The sequence below is a fragment of the Struthio camelus genome, chromosome 6 (genome assembly GCF_040807025.1).
Source record: "Struthio camelus isolate bStrCam1 chromosome 6, bStrCam1.hap1, whole genome shotgun sequence".
Taxonomy (NCBI): Eukaryota; Metazoa; Chordata; class Aves; order Struthioniformes; family Struthionidae; genus Struthio; species Struthio camelus.
In genome coordinates, this window is record NC_090947.1 from 31,093,336 (window position 1) to 31,121,092 (window position 27,757).

Here is a 27,757-nt window from a genome sequence, read left to right on the forward strand (position 1 = left end):
GTTTAACATGTCCCTCAAAAGGGCCCATGCTTGCTTTGTGGTCTAGAAGTGCGAGAGGAGATGTAGACAAGCTCTCGCTTTTCCAGAAATAGCGCATTATCTTCTACTAGCCCTATACACTTTTTAACTTTTTTGAACATAACCCTCCGAACGCATTATGTGTGTGCATATACACAGATATGTATAACCTATATGTACACATATAGGTTATTATCTAAGTATTAGCACTCAAAAGGGAGAGCCATCTCTGAATACCAGGCTTTGACTTTGGACCTCACTTCCTGAGCCAGATAAGCAATGGCTACAGCAATGGATGAGCTATATTTAAACAGGGCTCTGCTGTCCCCAAGCTGCTCATTTAGCGTGAAAACAGAATCATAATTTTCTCTGAAACTGCAAATCAGGTTATGTGTTTTCTATCTTGTAATAGGGGCTTCCTGCTTGGAACATGATTTCCTGAAACCAGGAGGAGCGTTGGTGGTGTTTGTTATTATTGTATCAAAAGATGCCAAGGTTCCTCTCTCTTTATGGAGCTTAAAAAACACTCAAGGTAAACTAACACTTCCCACGTTTTCGGTCACCTCTGATAGGACAGAGGCAAGATTGCATCTAGTAGCACAACACAGAGGCATGAAGAAGTGCATTTATTGTAGAGGAAGAAGTAACAACATTAGACGCAAACTGGATTGCTGGGAGTCAGAAGAGCCTACGGTTGTATGACATGGAGAAGAGTGAAACTGCATGTAAACATGACCCAAATTGGACAACGTGTGGAAGGAAAGCAGCTCACCCTCGGCAGCACTGCCTCCAAGCTGCTGGTCAGCCATCGAGGCAGAGGACTGACCAAAATGAGCAAGGGGAAGGGAAGGTCAGTATCTGCAATAAGATCAAGATGACAAAGTTACTGGGAGATGACAAGTTACTGAGAGAAAAGCACTTCATGGCAGCAGGGAAGGCAGAGAGAGAAGTCAGGGAGCACACGTCCTACGTGAAGGTCCCTTTGGATCTATTCTTTCTTCTTACTAGAAACAGCTCCTGAGCAGGAAGTGCTCAAAGGTATAAGGGAGGAATTAGGTGGCTCTGAATCTACGATGCAGGATGAAATAAACAGCAAGGACCTGTCTCTTTCCAGGTAACTTCTTTAGTATTCTCAAAATGGGACATAACTGGTACAAAGAGCTCGTGCCACACATAGCATAACATTTTCTATGCATGAACAGTATGTTGGAAGAGGGTGAGAATCATCATAGAAGATTTCTTTAGCTCTTCATAACAGCTTTTCCATGATGTTGCACAGCATCAGAGCCTTAGCCATCATTATATGCGAAATATTAAAAAGTTACAAATTAGAGAAACATTCTAAAAGGACGGCAAGGCAAGAGTCAAATTCCTAGTGACTCATCTTCAAAAAAATTATGTCAAATTAAACAGAATATTTCACCCTTAGAAAATTACTTTCCCCATAGAAAGAAAAGATTGTAACGAACACTAAAAATCAAAATGGGAATGAATGGATTTCATCAGGATTAATTGCCAGGACCATTTTGATTCTACTGCCTTTTTTTATTTCAGTAATTGCAGAGAACTGAGTTTCTTTTAACAGCAACATCTAAAATACTATCCTGCTCCATACCAAAACCAGAAATCACATATATGCAAATTCTGTTACAATGTCATATAGATGTACACAGAAGTCAGCAGCAAGATCTGGACATAACTGTTCAGGATCAGATTTCAAATGTTCATTTATAACAGGAAACTGAACCAAACAGTCCCTAGAATTCAGGAGCAGATTATTTTGAGGATCTGACACTCCGTTTGAAATTGCCAGGCCTGACCGTTCATCTGATATCAAGGTGGAGGAACCAACCTGCAGGCAACGGAAGAAAGAAGTCAAATCCTCCTAAAAGGAGGAGGAGGAAAAATTTATTTTGATCAGCTGTACATACATTTTAATATTCAGTGTCTATTAGGAGTTAAGGTAAGACTTTCTCTTCCAGTTAAACCAATCTGGCTTCTGACCTTGTGCGCTAGAATGCGGGTCTTCAGTGAGAATAAATGTTCATTTCAGTTCATCCTAGTTACCACCACTTAAGTGCGCTATCACATTTCTAAGCTATACACTAAGAATTAAATCTTCTGGACTCAGCCGAAATGTTTGTACTGTAAAACTCAACTTCAGTAGTTCTAATGATGCTCTGTAGCCGTTTGCCTTTGAAAACTACAAAGGCAGATATTTAAACGTTAGCTAAACAGAGCATTGGGAACAGAAACATAATGTGACCTTAAAGATGATGATAATTTCCCCAAAGATGCTTAGTAAAACATTAGAAGCACTTTCTCACTTGTTCTTTTACCAAAACTGACCAGTAACTTTAGGAAACTATTCAGCCATTTCTAGAAGATATCCACATGAAACAAATCCTTTACTGACCTGCAAAACACCAGCGCTCTTCTGTATTCAGAAAGACCTTTTCTGTTATCTTACTTACTCGACAGACACTGGGCTCTACCAATATTTCAGTATTTGAGAGACTCTGCTTTTAATCTAGTTGTGATGGTATCACAGCACCCAAGTAGCAAAGCTTGATGGATCCCAGCTCATCACCAAGTCAATGTAATTGAAAGGAAGGGAGAGTCCTGGCCAAGATGGACTCAAGAGCTCAAGCCGTAAAAATAAATAAATAAAGGACTAAGCTGGGGAAGAACAGCATGGAAAAGAGGCCTTTGCCGATTCTATTGCTATGAGGAGGGGGAAGAGGGGAAACAGTAAATAATGCTGATGAGAAGGTCTAAACTCATGAAGCAGGTGGTCCTATCTCCCCCCTTTCCTGTTTGTACCTCAGCCTATTCCAGCAGCTGCCACCAATTTTTCAAGGCTCTGGCAGAGATAAAATAGACATAATTATTCTAAAAAGAGATTCAAGGGGAATTTAATTAAATCTTTTCTTCCCCCCAGGGAAGCTTAATCAAAAAAACAACCCATCAAATTACTAAGTTAACAGAGGCAGATTCACTATAAGCCTTGTTCATTTGCATAGCTGATGACTGTTGCTCTTTGTCTTAATCTTCCTGGTCACTTCAGTGAATGAAGTAAGTCTATGTTACATGCTGTTTATTCAGAATACTTATGCTAAGTATAAGCACAGACTGACTTATTGTCTATATACATAAGAATATTAAAGGAAGGAATTTTCATCTGTCTGAGAAAACTACTCATGGAGTAATGTAACCATGTGGTTGCATCTGGCTTTAAAAATACTAGTACTAGCCTCAAACTTTCTCTTTTGTACTCTGCTTCCTACAAGGTTATTCCAATATAAGAAATAACTTATCAATTAACAAAGTACTTTAGAGTATCATGAATGGTTCTCACTTTCTTCCATTTTTTTACTCTTAAAATTAGGTTGAGGACATATACAAGAGTATAATAGTTTTTCCATTACCACTGTTTCCTAGCTGAAGAAAATCCACATGTCTACAAAGGCTGGGGATATTGAAAAAAAAAGTAAGCTTTGTTACTTTCAAAATTACAGCTGAGTGAGAGCGAGCGAGTTTCCCATTTCTTACATTAGGGTTATTCCAAAAACAACTTTTAATTCCTCAAGAGCCCCAAAGGCCAATAGTCTGGCTATTCTCATCAAGCTAGCTATTTCATTGAAGCCAGCCACCAGTCAGGGGCAGACTTACAAGTGCACTGAAAAAACAGGAGATGCATCTGTATGTAGCTTTCAAGAGCAGAGACTCTGCTGTTATCATTGGCCTGAAGAGATCCTCCCACTAGGATGAAGCCCTTGTGCTTCACACTTACAAACATGGAAAGTCCATTCCTGTCCTGAAAGGGTCTAAATCAATTACTCTTCTCTATGCATGTTGTGGAAGAGAAGAACCGACATTTCCAGCTGTGAACTGTTTTTCTCCCGGTCTGAACACTGAATTAAGTTCCTGTCTTTGAATTTGCAAAGCTTAGTTCAAACATGAGTTTATAGATCTGCTCTAAATGTCCTTGGAGCTAAAATTATAGGTTTTCCTTAGCATAGGAGGTAAGAAGGAATAACTTTTCTTGTGCAGTCCTGTTGGATGTTTCAGGATGGCGCTTGAGTCATATATAACTAGTTACCAATCTTTAACTTGGTGTGAATGCACCATTTCCATCAAGTGATTTTAGTTCAGCCCCAGGAAGGGCAACTCAGTGCAAGCCTTCAAGGCCTTTGTAGGGAGATGCAAGTTAGCTGTACCTAGACATCACAGAAATGATCAGAGGGCATACTGCCGGGGAGGAGGAGAAAAATGCTATATTGTCCTGGCTCAGAGCCAAACAGCCCGTAGCTCTCATATTGAAGACTCTGCAATTATAGATTTACACAGAGATCCTAAAAGTTGCTGCATACAAACCCCTGTGGAAGTCAGAAAGCCAGCACAGATCATAATGTTTTACTGGCTCCATTATTTGTTGATACTGCAAGTATTCTGTCTTTTAAAAGACGTGTGCTAACAGTATTATTGCTTATATTAAGGCAGTGCCTAGCATACTGGCCCCTTTCACTGACCTCTGCAGTTTAGGGGCAGTCTGCATACACTGGAAGAGATGAACACTTAATACTAATGAGATAAACCAGATAAAATGAAGGTTACAGCAATTAAACATACCACCTAATGATGCCCAAGAAAACTTTAGAAACTAAAGTCAAGCATTGAACGCAGGTCTTTCAAATTTGAAAATCATGCCACTCTTAACACCCACCCTTTCATCCTAAAACTTGGAGATTTTATGCTAATTTTCATATGCTACATTTTCAATGCAGCAGAAAAACGTAACTGTGCTTGTAACTGCGGTTTTCCCTTGTACAGTCTGTAAGGTGTTACAACACTGGTCTCAGCGCCTCTGCTAATTAGATGAAGTTTCAAAAAACGGTCACTGTAAATCAGATACTACTAATGGTTTTAGGTTTTTTCTTTTTTGCAGGAGGGGTGGGAAGGTTGGAGAGGGTAGGAGGAAAATCTGTTCCCTTACAGCTCTGACTCATTGCTTGCTGGTAATCGGGGAAAGGCTGGCAAATCAGGTCTTCCTTAGTTAATGCATATAAGTTATTGATATCCAGATCCAAGCTCTTGGGAGACAATGGCAGAATTGGCAGGTTTGGATCAAGGCTGCCAAAGCAAGTGGAATAGCATGTATTTGCTATGAAGTGGGATGAGTCAGAGGTTGACACCTCCTTCCACAAGGAAGTGGACAACATGGATAACGACTGCTCCATGATTTAGCACGCAGGTCTTAAATTTTCCTATTTATGCTGCAGAGGTCTCAAGAAAGTAGGTTGCCTCTTTCATATGGGCTCATCTTGCCCGAAGCCAATTGCCCTTCCTGAAGGAAAATACAGACAAAAAGCATGTCTCTATTGCTTGTCTAAAAAGAGAGTTTGGGCTTTTGCAAACACTCACTGATGAGTGTGGGTGTGTAAAGGAGCCTGTAATCCAAACTCATCATGAGGTAGAAGTACATCACTTCAGATGATGTGTAGCCTCTCTGAAGGAGGCCCCAGGGAACAGTACCAGCTACCAGATGCAGACTTCAAGAGCAGAAGAGTTTATAATTTGCAAACAAATCTAATGTTATAGTCCTTTAAGGGAAGTGTGCTCAGGAATGATTGACCATACTAGTTTTCAGCCTGATTCAGTTCTTTCTTCCTCCCCAGAGTCCCTGGCTCCAGCCCATACACTTCTTTTGAATGACGCAATCAACCTCATAAATGCTTTGGTGGCTTTCTTAGAGCACTGAGTCATACAGCAGTTCCCCACCAGGAAACTAGGGCAGAAAACAAGAACGTCTCAGAAACACCCACTGTCCATCGAGAAGCACTTAGCCATGTGAGCTCACACCTGCCTGGAAGAAAGATGATTAGAGATACCTTCAGACTAGCAGCTCTTCAAAACATTTAAAATGTTTTCCATAATGTTTGTACAAGAATGACTATCACAATTGAATCCTACTTGTTATTGCAGCTAGTATTCATCTCAGCTTGACATGAGACTGGGAAAATCCAGGAAATAAAATGCAAGGTGTGCATTCACCTTTCTATCCAACTTACTGATAACATAATTTAAAGTTGGCATAGTCTCTTAACAAAAGCGCAGACCAACGCATTTTCAGATGTACTCAAAAGAAGCCGCTACCATCACAAATTGAAGAGTTCTTTGTATGGACTGGTACAGACACATCTCGTATTGCTTATATTGCCAGATAGGTGTTGTTTTTTTTTAAATAGACTTCACAGAAGAGCAATACAAAGGATTTATACACTGAATAAACTGACTTCTGAGGAAAAGATTATCTGAAATTCAAGTAAGATTCATTCCATTGATTTTTCAGAGAGTTTAGACCATGTCTTGGCTGAACTAAACCTGTACAAGAGTTTGGTGAATAACTATCTGAGAACAATAAAAATTAGCATTACATACAAGATGAGCTCCACACTTAAGAAGCAGAGCTGGGAAAAGGGAATTTGATAACCTATAAATATTTGAATGTTGGAAGCTACATCTGATGAAAATTTGATGAATTTCAATTTTCTTTTCCAAATAGTCTCTGAAAAGTGCCATAACTGCTTAATCCTGCTAAGGAGTTGTTGAAGGAGGTTCATCTTTTAAATTAAAATGCAGACTATTTTGATACAGAATTAAAGAATAAAACAAAAAATACACATACACTCCAGCCTCTGAATTTTTTCTGTGCAGGTAGAAAGACAGCCAAAGGCCCTGTCCTTTCTGTGTAAGCTCTCTTTCCTTCTTCCAGCCGCTCTGTTCAGAATCCACAAAGCCATTGCACAAGACGCAGGGCAGCCTAGTGGTAAAGTGCTTGCCCAGAATTCAATTTATCCAAGTTGATGTTCTGTTTTTTTCCAGAGAGCTTCCAGGTAGCTTTGGAGAAACAAGTAGGCTTCTCTGAAACTCTTGCCTCTACAGATGCAGTTGCTCTTTCTCCTCTCAAGATGCCTGTCCAGGAGCAGATGGGTGGCCTTTCACCATCCTACACGCTCCAGAGTAGGTGCTCTGGCTAGAAGAGGTTCGCTGTGGACATCTTCAGGCACTTAGAGACTACAAGACAATCACATCACTTCCAGCCAGTGAAAAGCCACTACCATCACTCAGTCAGGCTCTCCCCAGGATTAGTAGCAGCCCACTACAAGTGCTCCCAAGGCCAGCTTTAGAGGACTGTATCATGAGAACAGAAACTTCTCTCCACTTAGCCTTCTACTTCCATTGGTTTTAGCTCAACCTCTGCCTTTAGCACTGTGGAGAATGAGTGCTCCTGAGCTCATTATCCTGTGGGGCAGACATTTCTCATCCTCTGTTAAATATTTAGACCCTTCCTATAGGAAGTAATCCTGCTAACTTGTTTGACTTAAATTATACCCCACTGGCAAATCAAATTAGAGAAGATTTGAGTAAATCTACCTTTTAAAATAAAAGCTGATTTTCTCCATGTTCAGCCATTGGTGGGATTAACTTTTCTAACAGGTTCTTATGCACACAGTGTTTTTGTTTTCATGGATACTAGACAAGAATGAATTATTCATTGGAAGAGTCTCCAACATACATTTTCATAGTATATTTAGTCCCTTTTGCCGTAATCATAAAACAATTTGATCACTACAAATGCATGTGTTACTCCTAACAGTTCACTGATTTGTTTGGACCATTAATCCAGACCTCATTGAGTGCATTAGGAAGCCACCACTAGTAATAGGGAGACTGGGAGGAGATCCTTTGCAGCCACCCCCCTCTCCCTGCAAGGACCAGGCTTCATGTCCTGCTCCTTTCCTTATGGATAATATTATAGATAGACCAGATACTCTCCAATAGCAGAATGCCATTCACCTTACTGCTCCAGTGTTAAACTTGCACAGAAAGAAGGAAGAGAACAACCTTATTAATGATTAGTGTGTTCCTTTTATGACCAAGGAGGATGGAGAGCAAATGCTCATAGCATCTACATCAGAACTGGGGGCAATTTAGGCCCCAACACACAGAGAGATTACTGAACTAATAAGGGAATGACTTCAACCATGTTGCTGCTGAAACAGATCACAAGTTATCTGTCTGTGTTCCTGGACTGATGATGAGCTGTCATTGCTGAAGAACCATTGTTATGGAGGAACAATGCCTCATCATTTAGAGCAGAAGTAAACGGAACTTGCCAATTCCAAAGCAGGCAGTACAGCATTTATCAGCTTCTTATTGCCCAGCTGGGAACAAAGAGGATTTCACCCATTTTAAAATTAGTATTATTATTTATTGCGGTATTGGCAACACAGTGCACTGAATACTTTTAGTGGAAAGATTTATGCTCCAGAATTCCTAAGGGCCAAAACGCAATACCTCCCAATACACACAATAAAACTGAGAATGAAAATACATTTATTTCCTTTTCAGTCCAATTTCTACTGGGCCACAATGGTTAGTATTGACTATCACTGTTCCATGCTTTGCAGCTTTATGCTAAACTAATTGCTCATGTCAAAAGTGTTCCCCAAAGTGATACCATAGTTATTCTCCAGTTTCCACTGCTGTGGGTGCTACTGAACATCTTCTGAGTACGTTGGGGTACAGTGTGTCCCACTGCAACTCTCAGCTCTTATTCCATAAAGATCACACAGGCAATTAACAACTTGGAAAAGAGTACATTAATATCAGCCACTAAACTATTTAATAGTCCAGAATGGCACTAAATGAGCAGTTACAAAGTTAGCTTTTCCTTGTTATTGCTATTATGAATCCACATAGTAGTGATGCTCATTAAGCATATCCCTTAACCTCAAATTTGGAGTTACACTCCCCAGCACGGAAATGATGTTGGCATATTATAAGCTGGTCAGTGGCGTAATGCAATGTTGACTATGACAGGAGAAAAATCACAAAGGTTGTTGCCAGCAAGCTTCCAGTGCCTATGCCTGACTTATCCCCGGTCCTTATAGTCAGGGATCTGAACTTCTCTAGCCCAATGCAAATAAACCATCCCAATGGTTTAATTACCCATGTAATCATGATTCCTGAGAAAACAGAAATAATTAAATTTCTGTTTTCTGAAGTCAGTATCAATTAAACTCAGACCAAGGGGAAAATTCTCTGGAAAAGCCATTTGCACTCAGTTTACTGGAAGCCCCTTCCCCACCCCAATACACTATCACACTGTACTCTGACCCCAAGCCAGACACCTCTTTGACATCTGCATAGGATGAAGATAAAAGATACACAGAAGGAAGTTAAGGCCCAGGTGCTGTCTTTGCCTCCCCAATCATTTCATAGCATCTTTTCCTAAAACTAAAGCCCTCACTGATCCAGGAGAAGGTCTCAAGAAGAGAGAAACAAGCAGCTTTATCTTCCAAAACGACTGTCCCAGCCAACTTCTGTCATGGAAGACTTTCTCTTAAGGATGTCCCTGAAAATACCACATCCTGGTATTTTGGGTTACTGGATGTCCATGCAGGTTCAGACCCCTGAGGCTGCACAAGATCAGAGAGAATGAACACTAATGGCTTTATTAGAATAGCAAAATATTGAATAAAATAAAAACTACCAACACTTTTATACTAACTTGTAGACTAACACTTTGTATTATATTTGCAAGTAAAACACTATGACTGTTGATTCAAGATCAACTCTGGGGGCTTTTGATTCACTGGTTATGAAGAAATACAACATTAATTATTGAAGCAACTGTAATACCAGTTTACAATTTTAACTGTAGAGATACAAACTGGCACTGTTTTATCCAGAACCTGTGCCGATAATCTGAGCATGAGCTTCTGCAGGAAATGAACCAAGTTATTCAAGTCCCAACATGTGTCTATAATAACATAGACAAATTGCTAGATTATGTAGAGGCAAAGTGCAGGCAGAAGAACTCCTCCCCCCCCCCCATACAGATCAGGCAAGATCCGTTATGACATTTATAACTGGCTCCATGTTCTCTCTTCAGCTAAGTTACCTTATTTTTTGAGCAAATACTGGCTAAGAAACAATATCTACTGCTTACCTATCTAACAAGGGCAATTGTCTTATTACATTAACTTTTTTAAAAACTGCTTAGTAGAATGGATAACTAAAAACAAAACAATGTTTTGGCATCTTTCCTCTCTCCCGCTCCACCTCCCCTCTAGATTCTATATTCCATTGTTCTTATTTAAAATATGATCGGTTCTGCTGATCCAGTGAACAGATGGCATTATCAGCCCACAAGAACCTGCACAGGGCAATTAGAAAATACAAAGACTAGATTAATACAAGGAAATTAATTATCAGTGCTAGTAGTCCAGCACTGTACAAAAATTCTCTTGTTTTTCAACTCTAGAGAAATACTAATAACTCTACTGATGTGTCCTGCTTTACTGACGCAGTCAAAGCCTCTGAGAAACGCCTGTAATTATAAAGCTTGGTTACACTATTCTCTTCTTCCTTGGTCTGAGAGAGTTTAGATAAGGCTGAACAAAATGGTCCATGTCCATTAAAGACGCTTTAACCAACAACAGAGAAGTTGGATCAGCAGGAACGTTTTCCTTCTCTTCTGTACCCTGCCTTTGAGAACACTCAGAAGGGATGTGTCCGTTCAGGACCACATCCTACAAACACCGTGCAAACGTGGCCCTTGTTTCAGTAAGGCAACAATAGTCTGAAAAAGTGAATCTTAGATTCAGAGTCTCTTTCCCTCAGCAGCTCCGGCAGTGGAAAAACCCAGTCATGTCAGGTCATTTCAAAAGGAACCCACGTTATCTAGTGCTTTGCAGACAGCTCTCTCCCTCAAACACCTCAGACACTGAAGGCCGGTAGGCTAAGGGAAAGCAGACAGATCAGGGAGTCTGTCATGGGTGATTCTGGAAGATATGCCAGCAGATTTATATTTTTCCCATTATAGTCTTTTCCAGAGTGTGTGTGTGTAGGGGGAGAATAAAAGTAATTCATATTTGTTAAGTGAGCTGAAACCTGTCACTTCTACTGGCAAAAACACATTAGGGGCTAAAAATGAATAAATGCCATCCCACACTCCCACAGCCTTGAGATTCTCATTCATTTCACCATTCAGCTACCTGGAATCCATTTGCTTCAAATAACACCAGGGAAGGGGGAGGAAGGGAGAGTAATCCATGGATTTAGAAATGCCTATACGTAGCAAGGCAAATATGAATGATCTAACAATAGAGCACAGGACACGATCTCACTACATGGGATCAACTCAGTCGACCCCAAAAGAGTTATTTTTGATACTTCAGTGCACAATCAGTGTCAGAATCTACCTCCAGGGTTGCTTGTGATACACTGACTCAGTTTCCCCACTGGTAAAAGTGGGATTCTGGTATTATTGAACACTCACTAGTCCCACACACAGAGGAGCTGGCAGAAGCCAGTACTTGCCATACGTGAGAGCGCTTCACAAGCACTTTGTTCTACCCAGAAGCACGGTGTTTTCCTCTTGAAGTCTATACTTGTACAACTGTACCAAGCACATTTGGAAACAATTTGTTCTTGCTGTTACTTTACATGAAAAATCCTGCTGAATTTGCATGACATTAAGAGTAAAAAAATAAAAAACTGTCGAAGCAGACAATGTATTTGATACTGAGATAATAACCCTGGATAGATTCTTGTGGGCTGGTAATGCCATCTGCTTAGCAGATGCAGAATCCAAAGATCATTGTAGTCAATGGAAAGTTTGTCTTTAAGACCAACTCAAAGCCAAGGAGTACTAGCTGAGTCCAACTGCCCAAATGATTGATAATGAGATGTACAAGAGGGAGGCACTGATCAGCAGTGGATCCCTCAGACCTCGCCACGGCAGGAATCTCATTCACATCCTCTCATGAAATCTCATTTCTAAGATTTCTTCCATTGCTTTATCAGAAGGCTTGGAAAAAAAAAAAAACACTAACATTTGGGTATTTTTTTCCCCTCCTTGTATGGGGTTAAGGGGAGGAAAGCATTTCTGAATATCAGTCTTCTGTAAGAAATATTTACCTACTGGAGCCAGAAGAAACAGGGGCATGTGCCCAAGTCACTTTACACAGCCTGCAAACGAATGAACTGCAGCCTACGGATCTGAAGATCAATATTCTACCTGTTTCAGCAGATGTCTTCATAACTTAGCATTTCTGACCACATAGTCAGAAAGGTCACTGTTTAACAGACCTCTGCTTTTACCACTACTGACCGAGAGGTCTCATTTGTGCTGTCGCAAGTCCCAAGTAAACATATTGATCTCGATAGCCTCAAGCGTTCAGATGCAAGTTTTCTGCTGTACATTTACACTGTTTGTCTGATTCCTGCACTGTTACTGCCAATTCAGATCACTGTAAAGAAAGTCTAAAATCATCAGGCACTTACTGCCTAAAAAGTCTCCTTGCCCAATAAAGCATGTTTTTTCAAATCTACATCAAAATTTTTTTCTACATGATTTTGAAATAAATATAAATACAAATGTGCACTACCTGCAGTAGATGTTTTTAACTGAGCAGTTAAAGACTAAGAAGTCTCCTGTAAGATCTAAACTCCGGCAGAAGAGTAAATCAGATGCAATGTATTTCAACAGAAGTTCAATAGAAGATCTATTTCTATGACACATTGAATTTCTGTGGCTTTGACTGACAATCATGACCAGGTTTAATTGACAGGTTTAAAAGTACTGCAATTAGATAATAACGCTAGTGAACTAGGTATAGTGATTCTGTGAGGGGAAGGAAGTTGTACTCAGCAATGGAAACTTTACCGTTTCTGAGAAAAGCTTTAACAATGAGAGTTGAAAGGTGCCACTTCTCCAAGTGTTTTGATCTGCAACATCTTTCTGGCCACATGAGAAGTCAAGCAAGCAAGCTACAAATAAAAGAGGGAGCAGAACATGCAAAATAACAAAGAAAATTCCAGGATGCACCGCACCAAATTGAGGACCACCAAGCAAGAATGCTCCTGCTTTGTGAATACTTCCACAGACGTAGACTAGATCTGTACTGCTATCTCAGCACAGGGGGGAAGCAACATAAGCCCATTTTTCTTTCCATATTTCAACCTCCACACACATACAAGAGGAGAAAGAAATGTGTTCAAACAAGGATCTAGACTTACCAAAACTACTAATGTTTCCCCATCATACGCTGCTAAAGGGCAACTAATTTATTATACAGCAAGCAAGGCTTTGCATCTCCCTGTCTACCTGATGAATGTAGGAATTTCAGTTCAGTTATTATATGCAACCTGTTTCCAGTATTATGTACGTGTCTATTTTTTCTAATAATTAGTATCCTGGGGAGAAAGCCTGTTGCCACACTAGTTACCTAACATTATAAATCACTACAGAAAGCAACGAGGGAGGAATTTCTTCTGTTTTATTAGCATTTGATATTTTGATCTAATAACGTCTACTGACCTTCAGTCTGTAGCTCTGTTTCAAAGTAGATTTTTTTTTTAAGCAATTCTTTGTTTCATTAAGAATTATACCAAAGAGGAAATCAGAATCAAATATATCAGTGGCGGGAAAGATTTTACTCGCTTGTGATTTTCCCATTACAAAAATCAAATGAAAGGAGAATCATTTTTAAGAGTCTCCTAATTTAAGAGCAGGAAAAAAGTTACCTAAATTAATGTCACATTAGATATTAGGAAGAAAAATAAAGCAGCTGTATTCTTCCTTCCAAAAACTCATTCATTTTCCACTAGAAACACTGTCCTCAATTCTATTCTCATTTGCGGAACTTGTCAGAAACAAGTGCTGAATGCTGAAGCCATTGCAGTTATACCAGGATAAACATCTGAAAACAGCATTTGGCCAAACCATTCAAATCAGGGCATAGAAGTAATACTTTTCCGTTTGCACTTCGGTTTTCAATTAAAAGGTCCTCAGTTCCTGACAGTGGCCTGGGCTAAGGGATCCCATTTGGGAACTCCTCCTTTCAGAAAGTTTGAGAACCTGGGAGCTCAGTATTCCTGAGAGGAAAGGCACTTTACGTAGCCAGTTTAATTGGAATTTCAAGATACTAATTCTAGGCACGTAACATTAAACATTTTGGCCCACGTAGAAGACTTCTCTTAGTCCAGGACCAATGAAGGGAGCATAGCATCCCTGAGCTCCAACATAAAGAAATGATTTATCTAAGGCAATGAATTTTCATACTGGAAGTAATTGAGATCTGCATGCACACACAGATATCCTCACATCCAAACCTAACAAGGTTTCTAGGGAACTTGTAGCTATTACAGATTCACAGGCTCCTTCACTTAGCTCCTGGGAAAGCGCTTACAGCCGATTCCATGCTAATTCACTGCTCAATGAATAAGTAAAATCTGTACAGTATAATAAAACCATTGATCATTATGCTTTAAAAAGATTGACTCCTAAATATTTAGGAAGCAGTGTGTATTCAGTGGAAATGTTTATTGGCATTGGGAAATTAAACTGTCACCCATGAAATAGTAAAACTCATTAATGCAGAGTTTCTTTTTAAGTGTTAGGAATTAACTTTATTACTGCATCAGTAATGGCAAGCCTCAGTCTTAAATCGCCTGCATTTAGCATTCGCGAGCATTATTAAAACATATTAACCATAATTTAATCGACTGAAAATTTTTTTTAAAAAAAAGTAAAGAGAGACAAGAAGCAGCGCGTCCCTTCCAGTGCCGTTGTAGCTCGCTTAGGAGCGATTTGCGAGCGGGACGGCGGGGCGGGCAGGGCCGGCCGCCCACCGCGGCCCTGCGCCCGGGCTGCGCGGCCCCCGCCGCGCCGTCGGCGGGGCAACAGCGCCCCCTCGCGGCCGCGCAGCCCCCGCGCAGCCCGCGGTCAGAGCGGGGCAGATCTTGGCAGATTTCTCCCCTTTCCTTCCCCAACCCCCCCCCGGGATCACCAGCGCCGACGGGTCCGCGGCTGCACTGACGGGGGTCGCCTAAGCCAAAGCGCCCGCGGAGCTGGTGCCTTTTGGCCGTGACGCTGCAGAGCGCAGCGGTGCGGGAGGCTCCTGCTCGCGGGGACAGAGCCAGCTGGCACCGCCCTCAGGGCCAGCGGCGGCACATGGAAAACTTAAAGGGTGAAGCCCAGTGGGGCGGCAGACCCCGGCGAGAGGGGGTCCCCCGTCGGCGGCCGCGGATGCCAGCGGGACCGACGGCCGCCGCCGGACAGGGACGCGCCGAGCCCGCGGTGCTGCCCCGCTGGCCCCGGGAGGCGGGGAAGGGCCGAGCCCGGGCGGCCCGGCCGGCAGGAGCGCGCAGCCCCGGCCGGCAGCGCGCACCGGAGGCGGCGGGAGCGGCAGCACCCGCAAATCGCCACCAAGGGAAGGACAGCGAATAGCGGCGAGAATAAGCCGCGAGCGCCTCACTGCAGGCTCCAGCGCTCCGGCTCACTTCCGTGCCGGCGCAGGCAGGACGGCGGCGAGCGGTCCCTTCTCCTGGCTACAACTTTGCGTTTCTAAGCTCCATTAGCAAACCGGACTCGGGCTAACTTTCTCGGAGATTAGGTTGCAATAAACCCTTTTTCCAATGAGTTTTTTTTCCTCCCTTCCTCACCCTCCCCCCGCACCCCCGAAACCACCCCAGACAACTCGGTGCGCTCCCGCTACTCACAATTCGTTGCGGTTAATCCCAGGTGCCAAAAACTGAAGAGCAGCAGCGCGGAAACCCCGAGGGCTCGGGCATCCATTTTCAGCCCAGGGCGGGGACGCCAGCCGCCCGCCTGCCTCCCCAGGTCCCGGTCTCCGAGCGCCTCGCAGCCTCTGTGCGCTCCCTTTTCCTCCGCTCATTTACTCCATGCAGCATCCAGGCACTCCGGAGAAGGGGGCGGCCGGGGCTCGGGGGCGGCCAGGCACCGCAGTCCTTCGCCGCTCTCGCAGGAGCCACTCCGGGCGCCGGCGGCAGCTCCCGAGCCCGCTGCCCCGGCTCCCGCCGCGGTAATGCACCTCGCCAGCTGCGGCGGGGAACAGGCAGCCGGCGCTGGACACCTCCTTATAGGCGACAGCGCGCTGCTCTCCACCTCCTCCCAGCCCCCTGCAAGTCACTCCTCCTCGCCTTCCAGGGAGGATCCTCATTGCAATCTTCACGCGTTGTTGATAAGCATCAGAGTCACGGAGTAAATCAGCTGCCTGGAGAAAAAAACCCTCTTTTTTTTTTTTCTCCTCTCTCCTTTTTCCTTTTTTTTTTTCTTCCCTTTTTCTCTTTCCTTCTGGGTACCCGCTGTCGCTGGAACAGCTTGAAGCGCCCTCAGATCAGTCGCTTGTTTGCTTATGTTCACAAACACCTCCCGCGGAAAGAGCTGGGGAAGGCGCAGGAGCCCCGCGCCACCTCCGCGGGCGCCTGGGCAGAGACAGCCGGGGCCGGGACCGCTCCGGCCCGAGGAGCCCGCACCCCGCTCGGGCTGAGCCTTCCCCCACGCTGCTGCTGCTGCTGCTGCTGCTGCTGCTGCTGCTGCTGCTGCTGCTGCAGCCAGCAGCCCCCCGTGGAGCAGAGCCGGCTCCCACACCCTAAAAACCCCCAGCTGGCAAGGCTGGATCACGTTTGGCAAAGTCAGGTTTTGTAATTAGTTGATTGATTGATTGATTGATTATCACACTACTCAGCAGCTGAAAAGGCTGTGGCTATCTTCGAGAGGTGGCAAGCAGTTTAAAAGCATTGTGCCCTGTGCAGGGGCAGCTGGAGTGTGTTTTGAGTTAGCCTCAGGTGCAGTTTCCAGTGATCTCCTGCACTCCTGCTACAGGGGGAAAGGCAGGTGTCCTTTCCAGAATTTCAACTTAAATCACAGTTGAGAGTTGACCTTGTTGCTTTGCTGTGGTGTCACCTCACATCAGTCAAGCGCTGTATCAGAGTCAGGTCAAAATTGCATTAGTGATTCCACTTTAATCTGCAGGGAGAATGTATTTGGACCGTAAGAGTTTTTACTGGGAGAAAGTCGCTGGTTGTCAGTAGTAGCCCCTCTCAATGGTGAGGAACAGTCAGCAGGAGCAGACTGTTCACCAACACCATCCTGCCTGGCCAAGGCAGAGCAGAGGTGTAAATCGCTGCCATGCTGTAAGCCTCACAGTAAAGTAAGGAGGGTGGAGGGAAAACATTGTGCTTAGCGATTAGATACTGTATCAAAGAGAGAAGATGTCAAGGGGACACCAGAAGCAAGGCTCCTAGCTTTGAAGGAGCAGTCAGCTTGGAAAGCAAAAGCCCACATTTAAAAAATGACCTAATTACTTTACCTTCTATTGTTACAAGTGACACAAGGTTAGATAAGAAGTATAGCTGCCTTGGGCTGACTCTTTAGGGTCAGAGTCAATAAAGGATTTAGCCACACAAAAACGAGATTTAGGAGGCCCTTAAAAGCCTAACAAGATATCTAAGTCTTTCCTTTTTAGTTTTCAACACCTCCAAGTACACCAAGTTTTTATCTTTGCTCATCCAAAGGCCTGATCCTGTTGCTCTGTGCTTCACTTAAATCTGAGCCCACGGTGACTTCAGAAACTAGGGGTGGGAGGCAGCCCAGCGATAACACGTCTATGTGTAGGCGTCTGCTTTTCCACTCCAGTAGTACAGCATGCGGGACTGGAGGAGGATTCAGCTCATTGCCCAGTAGATGGTTATGTAGGCACACAGACACCATCTCCTCCGAGAGGGCCCACCTTGGAAGGCCCTGAGCTCTGCCCATTCCTTCAGGGGATAGGGTGGGAGAGGGCCCCCCTTTATGTTTTCTCACCCCGCTTAGAAACTTCTCTTCTCTTAAAGTTGTAGACATCGCATACAAAACTCCAGCCCAGAAACCTGGCACTATATTCCTTCATTGGATGCGGCCACAAGGCCCAGTGCAAAAATTCAGTTATCAACTTGACTTTTTCGGTGAGAAACCACACTTAGAACTACGAGCAGTAAAACTCCCTGAGCTACCACTCGAGTGAAGTTAAACAGAAGGGCGTATCTGAAAGCCTAAAGCCTGAGCGCATTTGCTCTGAGGACATACCTATCTTTGCCATACCCACAACTTTGCAGCAGTTTTTCCTGAAATTAGCAGAGGAATTCAGCAGAAGGGGATTAAATGCATTTTTTTGCAAGTTTTCCTTTTAAAAAATTAAAATGAAATGGACTGTTTTTCAAATATTTTCAGTGTCTCTTTAAACTATCTGGCACAATGGTACACTTTTTAACTGACTCACTGAACTAATTAGTGGTTTGTTTATAGAAAGCAGATGTGGAAATGAGCTGTGCAGACTAATTAAAAGCTATCAGTAAATATAGGCCCAATCCTGAAATGCCTCCCAGTGGTCACCAATCTGGATCTGACTGCAAGAGCTGGACATCAGTTTTCAAGTCACACCTGCAACGCACCCATTTGTGGGAGGCACCCCCTATTCCATAAGCTCCTCTGTATCATAAATGCCAGGCAGGTGTTTCAAGATTTGTGCTTGTTTGGGTGCACAAACACTACAGCTCAGAAGTTATGGTTGGCGTGGAGGGCTACGCAGCTGTTCTTTGCAGGAAATTATGTAAATAATGCCATGTTTAAAGGGCTTTTTGCCAGCAAGATTTTTATTAGAGTAAATTTATTAATCATTATCAAAGCTTTTCAGACAAAAAGTGTGTCTCATCCTCAGCCACAGATCTGGGTACCCAGATTCTGGAAGAGCTCAGTCATTTATTTAGTTTTGGAGTATCAGGACTTTGTTCAACATGACTGCCATGGTTGCCATTGAGTGCATTGCCAGGCACTCCCTGGCCGTGAGCGAAGGCTTTGTTAATCATATAGTGAAAACTCCTTTCTACCTCTCCCCCTCAGCGCAGTGCATGTTTTCTCCTCCTCAATGAAGGCAAAGCTAACCTTAAAAAGCTAAGACCTCGAGACCAAATTTCAAATCCTGCTGCCTCTTCTTTGGCACGTTTCCCTTACAGCCTCTTGCCAGTCGCTCTGTGCCACTCCCTGCGTTAACCCAGGGGAACAGCTCTGCCTCCCCTCATACAGATGGTCGGAGGAGAAATGCTCTCGTATCTGGCACATGTTCGGAGAGTGCAGTCACGGTGATCCCATGAGCACCTTTATAACTTCAGAGGTAATGCAGATCATAATTAGGTCAGCTGGGACTGTATAGAAAGGACTCAATTAGTTCTGGGTGAGAAAACCTAACATGCGCATCAAACTATTGTCCTCACCAATGGCAGCTGGGTGTCCGTGTTAATGCAGCACAGGACACAAGCAGTGTATGACCTGCATGATGTGATTCTCATACAAGCAGCATTAGACCACTAGCTCATCTGCCAGCTATGTTATCAGCACAAATAATGAATTGCTGAAATTCAGCACCCAAGTTTTCAGCCTCAATACCCTATCCAAGTTTGCTCTGCTAGTCTGGAGCCTTATTATTTGAGCAAATCAACCAACCATTCATGAAAATTAGATGAGATAATATGAATAGGAGAGCAACAGAAGGAGATGAAGACATAAGGAAGAGCAGGAAAAACTGGCTACCACAAGGGAAGTAAGGGTACACATTTTTGAAGGAGAAAGCTCTCTTATTTAAATGTTTATCTGAGGAGGTAAGTTTATCTGTGATCAGATCAACTTGTTTGCTTTCCTAGAATCAGTAAAGAGCATTGCCACTGGAAGCAATAACAGTTTAGCCTGTGAATTCAATCGATCCAGCTGCTTGGGTAACTACAGCTGGAAGCTTTGTGTCTGACCCCAACCATACAGCATGCAGGCTAGGACAACAGCATTATGTACATGAATTTTGGAGGCTACGTACTCCCATAAACTTGATCTGATGTGGATTTTGGATCACATATTGCTGTTTCTTATTGATAGCTAGAAATTTATCTAATGAACATCACATTTCTGGTCCAAAAACTAAAGCTCAGTTTTTCTTTTTTCCTTAGATTCCTTATAAAAAGAAAGAACTCATTCATTAAAGAGATATGGGGAACTTTCATAAAGCACATTGACCTCAAACAGGTGAGAGCAACGGCAGCTGTTCGTTATCCTTGGATAGATCCACAACATACACAAGCCTGGAGGATAAGAAAATTTAATGATCTGCTGGGATAATCTGATGGCTGGTAGCATTTTTGTTAGGCCTGCTGAGATTAGAGTAAAAGAAATCAGATGTCAAGCTTTGCAGTGATCATTGGAAGACAAAGAACTAAAATCACCTCTTCTCCCCCTCTGCCCTTCCCCCACATTATTTTACCACTGTCTTCTGGTATTATGGCTTTTCATTACATTATCTTGTCTGCCTATGAAGACACATGCATCACTCATGGCTAGATATGGCTGAATAAGACTAGAATGAATAAGTAGACTGAATAAGTCAATAACCTCACCAAATAGTAGTTACAAATTACCTAAGGATAGGTAATCCTTGCTTGGGCCTTGCATGGGACACACTCCTGCCTGCTCTAATTCCTGCGGCATTATCTATTACAGTTCAGGACAGAGCAGTTCTCTTGCCCTAACAGAGGACACTGTTTATTCACCGCCGGGCCTCCTGCTTCCCCACCAAAACACTGCGGTAACCTCCAGCTGGCCATCCACAGTTCTCCCTGAGCCACCTGTATTGCCTTTTTACTGACCAGCACTGTCATCCTGGCACATATGTTGTCCCAGAACCGGCTTTCTACCAGACGAAGTCAAACCAGTGAGATCAAAGACCAGGAGCCCTACCAAGAGTACAGATGTCCAGTTTGAAAGAAGGAAGCACAGAATTCATGAGGTTGGCATAAATATAAAACCCATTCCTGTGACCTAATCAACTGCAATCGTCTCTGGAGGGAGAACTCTCATACAAACCAAATAATGCATTTTTTCCACTGTTTTGGAGCCACACAAGTGTTACAATGAATAAACCCTTAAAAGATAACTGGACAATTAGGCATCATGGGATGAATTTAATCCTTGGAGAACAGCTGGCTAATGGGACCATATCCTAACAGGAAGTACGAGCCCCAGCTGAGGTCAAAGCTCAGGGTCTGCTGTATGGTACTTACAAATTTCAAGGCAAACTAGATTGAAAAATGACAGGAGATGGGGTGGCATTTTGGGAAAAATCTCTATCTCATACACAGTTAAGACCCCAGTGTGGGAAGGAAGATAATGCTATTTTTATGAATATCTATTTCTGTATGTAAAGAAGGCAGCTTTATTTGTCATACATTAGTGAGTATCTGTTCCTCATTTTGCAGCAAATCAGTCAGTCAGTCATGGAATAATATCTACCATGTAATTGATGTGAGCAATGACATATAATGAATAGGCACTGGCTGAAATCTTCAGAAGCAATTAGTGATTTTGCGTGAACAACCAAGGTATCCCTTAAGGGGCAATTTTTCAGCAAGATTTGGGACTGTACCTGCTGAATATCAGTGCCATGATCTGTTTGCCCAAAAGGGACAGTTAGAAGGAGAGGCATCCAAAATCATTAGTCTCTATTGAATACTTGTAGCTCAGTGCCTCACTAATCCCTAGACTTGAGGAGAGAAACAATCACTGGGCCAATATACGTAATGGGCAACTGTGGAATGTCTCTGTCATTTCACACAAAAAGTTTGCAAGGGGTGAAAAAGAGCTAATTTTGTCAAATAAATCATACGTGACAAATGGCTCATCCAGTGCTAGCACTCAGAAAATTATTATTAGCAACAGCTGGACTGGGCCTGACAACCTATATTCAGGCATTCTTTTTACTTTTCTGCTTGTCCTTCACTAATCTCTGTTATGGATAGAGGTCAGCGAGGAGTGAAAGGAGGGAAGTTGTGTGGAAACCAATGCAATCATTAGGCCATTTTTAACCTTGCTGCAATTATCACACAGAAGGAGCCAATTGAGAATAATGGAAGGCTGGACTGTAATTTAGACTCCCCTGAAAAAGAGGAAGAAATGAACATGCCTTCTGTCCATACAAGCCATCAGTATTTTTAGGCTTAATCCTGAAGGAATGAGCAGGTCCTGAGCACTCCTATGTTGCCCATTTTCAATGGAGGCACAGGAGGTTCAGGGTCCTGGGCTCAATTTCTTAAATCACCCCGCCTTTGTGAGGCTGACACAGGCATGTTTTTGATGGGGACTTTGAAGGAAGCAGAGTAGAAAAAGCCTGAATCATGGTACCTCTGAGCTTCTTCTGGACAAAGTTCTTGCTGAGGACTGAGCTGGAAGGTGAATTCAGTCTGGATGAAGCTACAAATATATACATATGTATGTATGTATGTGTATGTGTATGTATATAAAAATGTGTGTGTGTATAAATGTGTGTGTGTATGTGTGTACACGCATGTATATATGTATATGCATATATATACATATATGTGTGTGTGCACATTTATGTACCTGCAGATACACACACACACACACACACACACACACACACACACAGAAATGTGTAAAACAGGAACTCAAACAAGGTAAACTCACTGCTCACTAGGAGACCCATTTATTTTATATGTACTGACTTACAATGTTTATTTCCTCTAGGAAGTGGATGTATTTGCATTAAAATGAAACAATTCCAGGTAGACCTACCACTGCCTTTTCAAAACAAAGTGATTTTAACTCCGTGAAGGAAAGCTGATTATACCATAATGTGTAGGCCTGAGTCAGATACACTTATCTTACTTTTGACTTGAGCCAGCTTAAAGTGTAGGAAGCCTCTGCTCTCTGTCAGAGTTTGGACTGCCGATTACACTGAGGCTAATGAATCCCTCATACTTGGTAAAGATCTGCTGACAACATGAGAATATTAACATAATGTAGCTAGGTAGAGGGGTAGATATTCAGGGGTTCTTTTGCAATCAATACATTTTGCATCAGTTAAACAATTTTTTTTCCTGTTACAGATTTTGAATAACCACTATCAAAACTAAGCAAAAATAAAAATCCTGCTTGAAGCACTTTTTTCTGACTCTCAGGGGCTGTTTTTTTGCTTGTTCTAAGGATAATTATCTATACTTGGATGATGTTAGGAATTCCAAGGTAAGGAAAAAAAAAACAGATTTGCTGTTGTGAGTTTTTATGCCTAGGATTTAAACTAGAGTAAACACGTCTCTCTAGGTTCCCATTGAGGGGGAAGGGGGAAAAAATCGTTCACTTCTTTGATCAGTGTCAAATCATTTGAGGTTCAGGCAGAAAGTGTGAAACCATCTCTCAGAGATTTCACTGTGCTTGCACAAAGGGGAGGGCATTCTGGGCTGTGTGCAGAGCTGCAGACCCAGGGAGGAAGGGCCAGCAAATCTTGCCCTGGAGCTCACCCAGATCTCACTTCAAGCTGTCATCCACACAGTTTGGACATGGGGTGAGTTTGAGTTTGAGCTTGGATTCAGACTCACTTTCAAAGGTAGCAGAGATGTATCCAGAGTCTATAGACAGGATTAAGCTGCAGAGGTAGAGTATGGCAGAGTCGGGAGGTTAGCCCAAGTCGTCCTTGCTTTCTTACCTGGAATCTGTGTCTCCTATTATGTCTCCTTCCGTTTGTGAATCCCTTTCATATGTGTAGCAATTCAGGAGGGTGGTATTCATCTAGGACAACAACATAAGACTCAAATCTTACGCAAACAGGGAGTGAACTAGGGCATAAGACTATTCCCTTTACTTGACTTTGTTTCTCTGTCTTACGGGTTAAGATGCTCATCACAGGCAGATCCAGGCAGCAGAGAACCTCAGCAGTCACAGGGAGGCAGAAGACGGCAAAGGTCTACGCAGAGAAACCGGGACCATTAGCTTATATCCAGTGTCCAGATAACTCTGTTCCACTCCTTCTGGTACAAGCCAGGTTGTTCAGAGCTTGTTCAGTTCTGGTGTCTCTACATGGCACTCAGATGGGCTATGTAGGAACCCTTAGCTTTGTCTAATATGAAGAAGTAAGTGTGGAAATTAACAGTATGTATTGACACATACCCTCTACGTGTGTTAGCACCACTTATATCATTGCATTTATTATAGGCAACTCAATTCCCACAGTGCAATTATAGCAGATGGATAAACAAGATGCAATATATTGTTCACTTTATGACTACGATCGTATAATTCTAGTTTCACTGCTTTTAACTGTTTGCATGAAATACTGATTAATAAAGCTTGGAAAGTCTTTCCAACAAGATATATGAATGTGTAAGTGATACAAGCAAAATTATTCCCCAGCGTAAATCTCCTCACCCTTGCAAAACTAGTAGAGCTGTATCAGGGATGAACGTAAGCCATTCCATCAGATTCACTATGACAGTGGCGGAGTGGTGACTACAGCTGGATTTAATCTTTATGCTCCACTTCTGTTCTTTGCATATCTACTTTTTTTCCATTTAGACCTATATGTATACTTACAGTAGTCCTGATCCAATATTAAGGTTGTAGATGCTTGTACAATACTGAGATAGGTCAATCATTACAGAAACAACTATAGCAGCCTGTTGGTCGCTAAAGTGGAACCGAGAGTCACAAAGAGCTTAAGAGGATAGAGGGTTAATTCCTTTGTCACAGAAAACATGTTAGTAGACTCACATTTTTTTGGATCAACGTTACCCTCACATTCATTTCGTTAAGTGGATACAGTCCTCTGCTGACACATATTCATTTGAGTTGACTGCTTTACTGAGGCATCTCACAAAACCTAATATCACCTCATGTCAGTGATTCGAATAAAACTGGAACCTACTGGGTTTAGGTTTAGTAGATGTTAAATCCAGAATGGACCATTTAACAATTATTTTGGTCCTGAATTAGAAAACATGTTTCTTAAGGAGGAAATTCCTGGCCACTGTCAGGACACAAAAGGATTTTTAACAAAAGGTCAGATAGCTAGCTATACTTAGGTGACCCCATCTCTGTTCTACCTCCTCACCAGTGAGAGAAATGAAAAGTCAAGATGAAATCTGTGACATAGTGCTTCTTAGGTGATGTGCCATGACTCTGGTTTATGCTTACGGCACCTAAGATTTCCAGATAAGCCCCCTTCTGAGATATATTCAATTCCAACCTCCTGAATACACCCTGTTGTCCATGGGAATTGCTATTTTAATGCTTCTTCTTAAACTTTCTGGGATAGAGTATCCCCTTGATGGAACGCTATGCAGCCCCAATTTTAATGCTGACTTACTTCACCTGGATGTCATAAGGTGCTAAAGTAAAAGATAGAAGCCAGACTCCAAAGCTTTTATATCATTTTAAACTACCTGGAAAAATCAGCAGTGTTTAGGTTTGGGGTTCTTACGCTAGCTTGTCTCATGCTGATGCAAAAGACAACGTCAAATGAAGAGGACATGGAGAAAATTGATTTTTTTAATTCTTCTGTGCTAATCTTCACAGGTATTTTGCTTCCATAAGCTCTTCTTCAAGTGTACATGATAGGGTATTCGCTGGGAGTAATCCTGTTAGGAGGCTAGTGTTGTGCACACGCATCTCTCGCCATATCTCATTCCGACAGACAGATTCCAACGTCAAAATGCAAATATGACTCCAAACGCTATTCTTCTCAGAGATCTCACCTTTGTTACAGTCTGTAATCAGTAGCTGTCATGTCAAATCATAAAGCAGAGGTGAAAGAGACAGTATCTGAGGTGGAAAAGACTGACTAGCACCTCATTTAAATACTCGAAATTTGAGAGGTCAGTACGTATTCACGCTGGCAGTCTGGGAGTGTATGGAAACACCTGCCTGCATTTCTATAGGTATGCACTAGATGCACATGATCAAAACCACACAGATAAACAACTTAGAGTAACATGCGAGAGAAGACAACACGCACCTGACACTTGCAGTTCCCCTTTAACCCTCTCAGCAGCTTTCTGCATGCAGAATCTTGATCTCTTCCCCCAAAGTTGGCTCAGAAGCGGGAACAATGCAAAGTTTGGAGACACCTTCACATTTCACAGCACCGAACAACCTACCAGTTATGCTGCAGCTGACTCCAGCTGCCGGTGGTCTTCTCCCGCTACTGGTGATAGCCACAAGTGGCAGCTGCTGAGCAATTTTCATTTGTCAGTGCCTGCCGTTGCATTTGGCTGGATGAGAAAGCAGCACAGGAGATCCTGCTTTCGTCAGCATTATATGAGGATCTGTAGAGAATAAAGTGATCCTGCTTTGAATAGCAACCTTAATCTAAAATTGTGGTGTACCTGTTCTCCGGCTGGAGACAATACATTTACAAAACAAGAGTAAATTCTGCATTTTTGATATCAAGGTGCTTAGAGTGAAAGGGTGTCACGCAACATATCCGTTAAGTGTGGAGAAAATGATTCCCTGCATGTCAGAAAGGTCTGAAAGAGCCTGAACTAAACCCCACCAAAGACATTACAAATCATTGATTTGATTTTTAAAGCTTTTTCCACCATTTCTTGAGTGAGTTACTTTCTCACTCAAGTATTAGGCCCAGTCTTCTCACACCAATGTGATAGCGTGGAAATAACCCTCACTTCCAGATTTCCTTGAATGCAAAAAAGATGAGCCTTTGGCCCCAAGCTCTCTCCTATTTGACTTTTTGTCTACTGAATTATTAAATTATATGCTTTCTTTTTCTATTCTATACTTTTCTGAAGAAAAACAGTTATTTTTATGGAACAGGAGATTACATAATCATTGCAGAGTCCTTGAGTTTTCTGCTGGCTGTGGGTTTCTCTATTCAAGTGCACATGAGCTATACAATGTGAAAATACATCTGGCAAGCTTTTTATTGACATTACTAGGAAGGTGTAATGACTGTTGGTCTGATGTCAGCAGGAGGTGCTGTCAAGAAGGGGAAGAAAAAAGCCCTCAAAACCCCCCACAGACATTCAAGAAGAAATCATGTACTGTTGAGTAATTACAATTCTCAAAAAATAGACGTGGATAAACCTGGAGGCACCTTTATGTTTTTTTCTTCTGAAACCTTCCATCTCCCTGACACGCTGCTTTGCTAATCTGTCATTCCTGTCACCATGCCGTGCTGGGCTAGCTCTTTTTTCAGGGAGGAGGGAGTATTTTTGGTCCCTAGGGGCCCCACTGTGCAAATATTCAAAACAAATAAAGGCTTTGTTGAGATTTTTTAAAAGTCCTTTAATCAGCCAACAGACATTTTCTCTGTCTATTTGGAGAGAAGCTGCAATTATCAGGGGGGATTTCACTTGGCATGGCGTATATGCTCTTCGTGTGGGTGGTGAGCTAGGCAGGCGTCTCAGTAGTAGCTTACAATCGTGTTTATTATATACTTTGAGCGGTACTTTGTTGATGTTAGTACGGTGCTTTTTTTCTAAGGTGCACAGGAAGCTTGGAGCAGTAAAGAGTCTCACTTCCATGCTATTTTCCCACTTCTAAAGAAATCACACTATTGAGATTGTAATTGTAAAGATAGGCAGTCACAGAAATTGTGTACCGGGAAGGTGTTGTGTCTTGCTGCATGTTACTGCTGTCCCTTTGTGGGGATAAACTTGTCCGTGTGTTGTGCTCTCCCAGTTCTGTCCTCTTCACCTCTTTGGCTCTCCTTCGCTTTCTTCTCACCTCTCTATCAACACCTATTTTTCTTCTTAAGCAGTTCAAGGGACAGTCAGGTCATATGCCCTCAAATTGCACCCTTGCTCCGGCTCCCTTTCGCGCTCTTACTGTTCCCAAACTCATCAGTGAGGTTTTTCTTATGGAAACCGATGCTCCCTTTAACCAGTTCATTCTTCCCTGAAAGTCCATGGCAGTGTCCCCACATTGTTACCATCTCCATTTTCTGACTCTTCCACTGGTGTTCCCCTACGTCCAGAGAGCTCCAGTGAGAGCTTTGATATCTTTAGTTTTGCTTCCCATTCTCCAGTTCAGCAGCAA

The 27,757-nt window shown here is 42.6% G+C and overlaps 1 protein-coding gene across 1 annotated transcript in view; it reads right to left on the reverse strand.

Annotated features, from left to right (window-relative positions):
• CNTNAP5 (contactin associated protein family member 5) overlaps positions 1 to 15,948 on the reverse strand; it is a 294,025-nt gene extending 278,077 nt beyond the window's left edge. The window contains exon 1 of the mRNA XM_068948985.1: positions 15,595 to 15,948. Coding sequence (XP_068805086.1) covers positions 15,595 to 15,670 — 76 coding nt within the window. The 5' untranslated portion in view covers positions 15,671 to 15,948. The remainder of the gene's footprint in view (positions 1 to 15,594) is intronic.
• Positions 15,949 to 27,757: the final 11,809 nt, after the last annotated feature.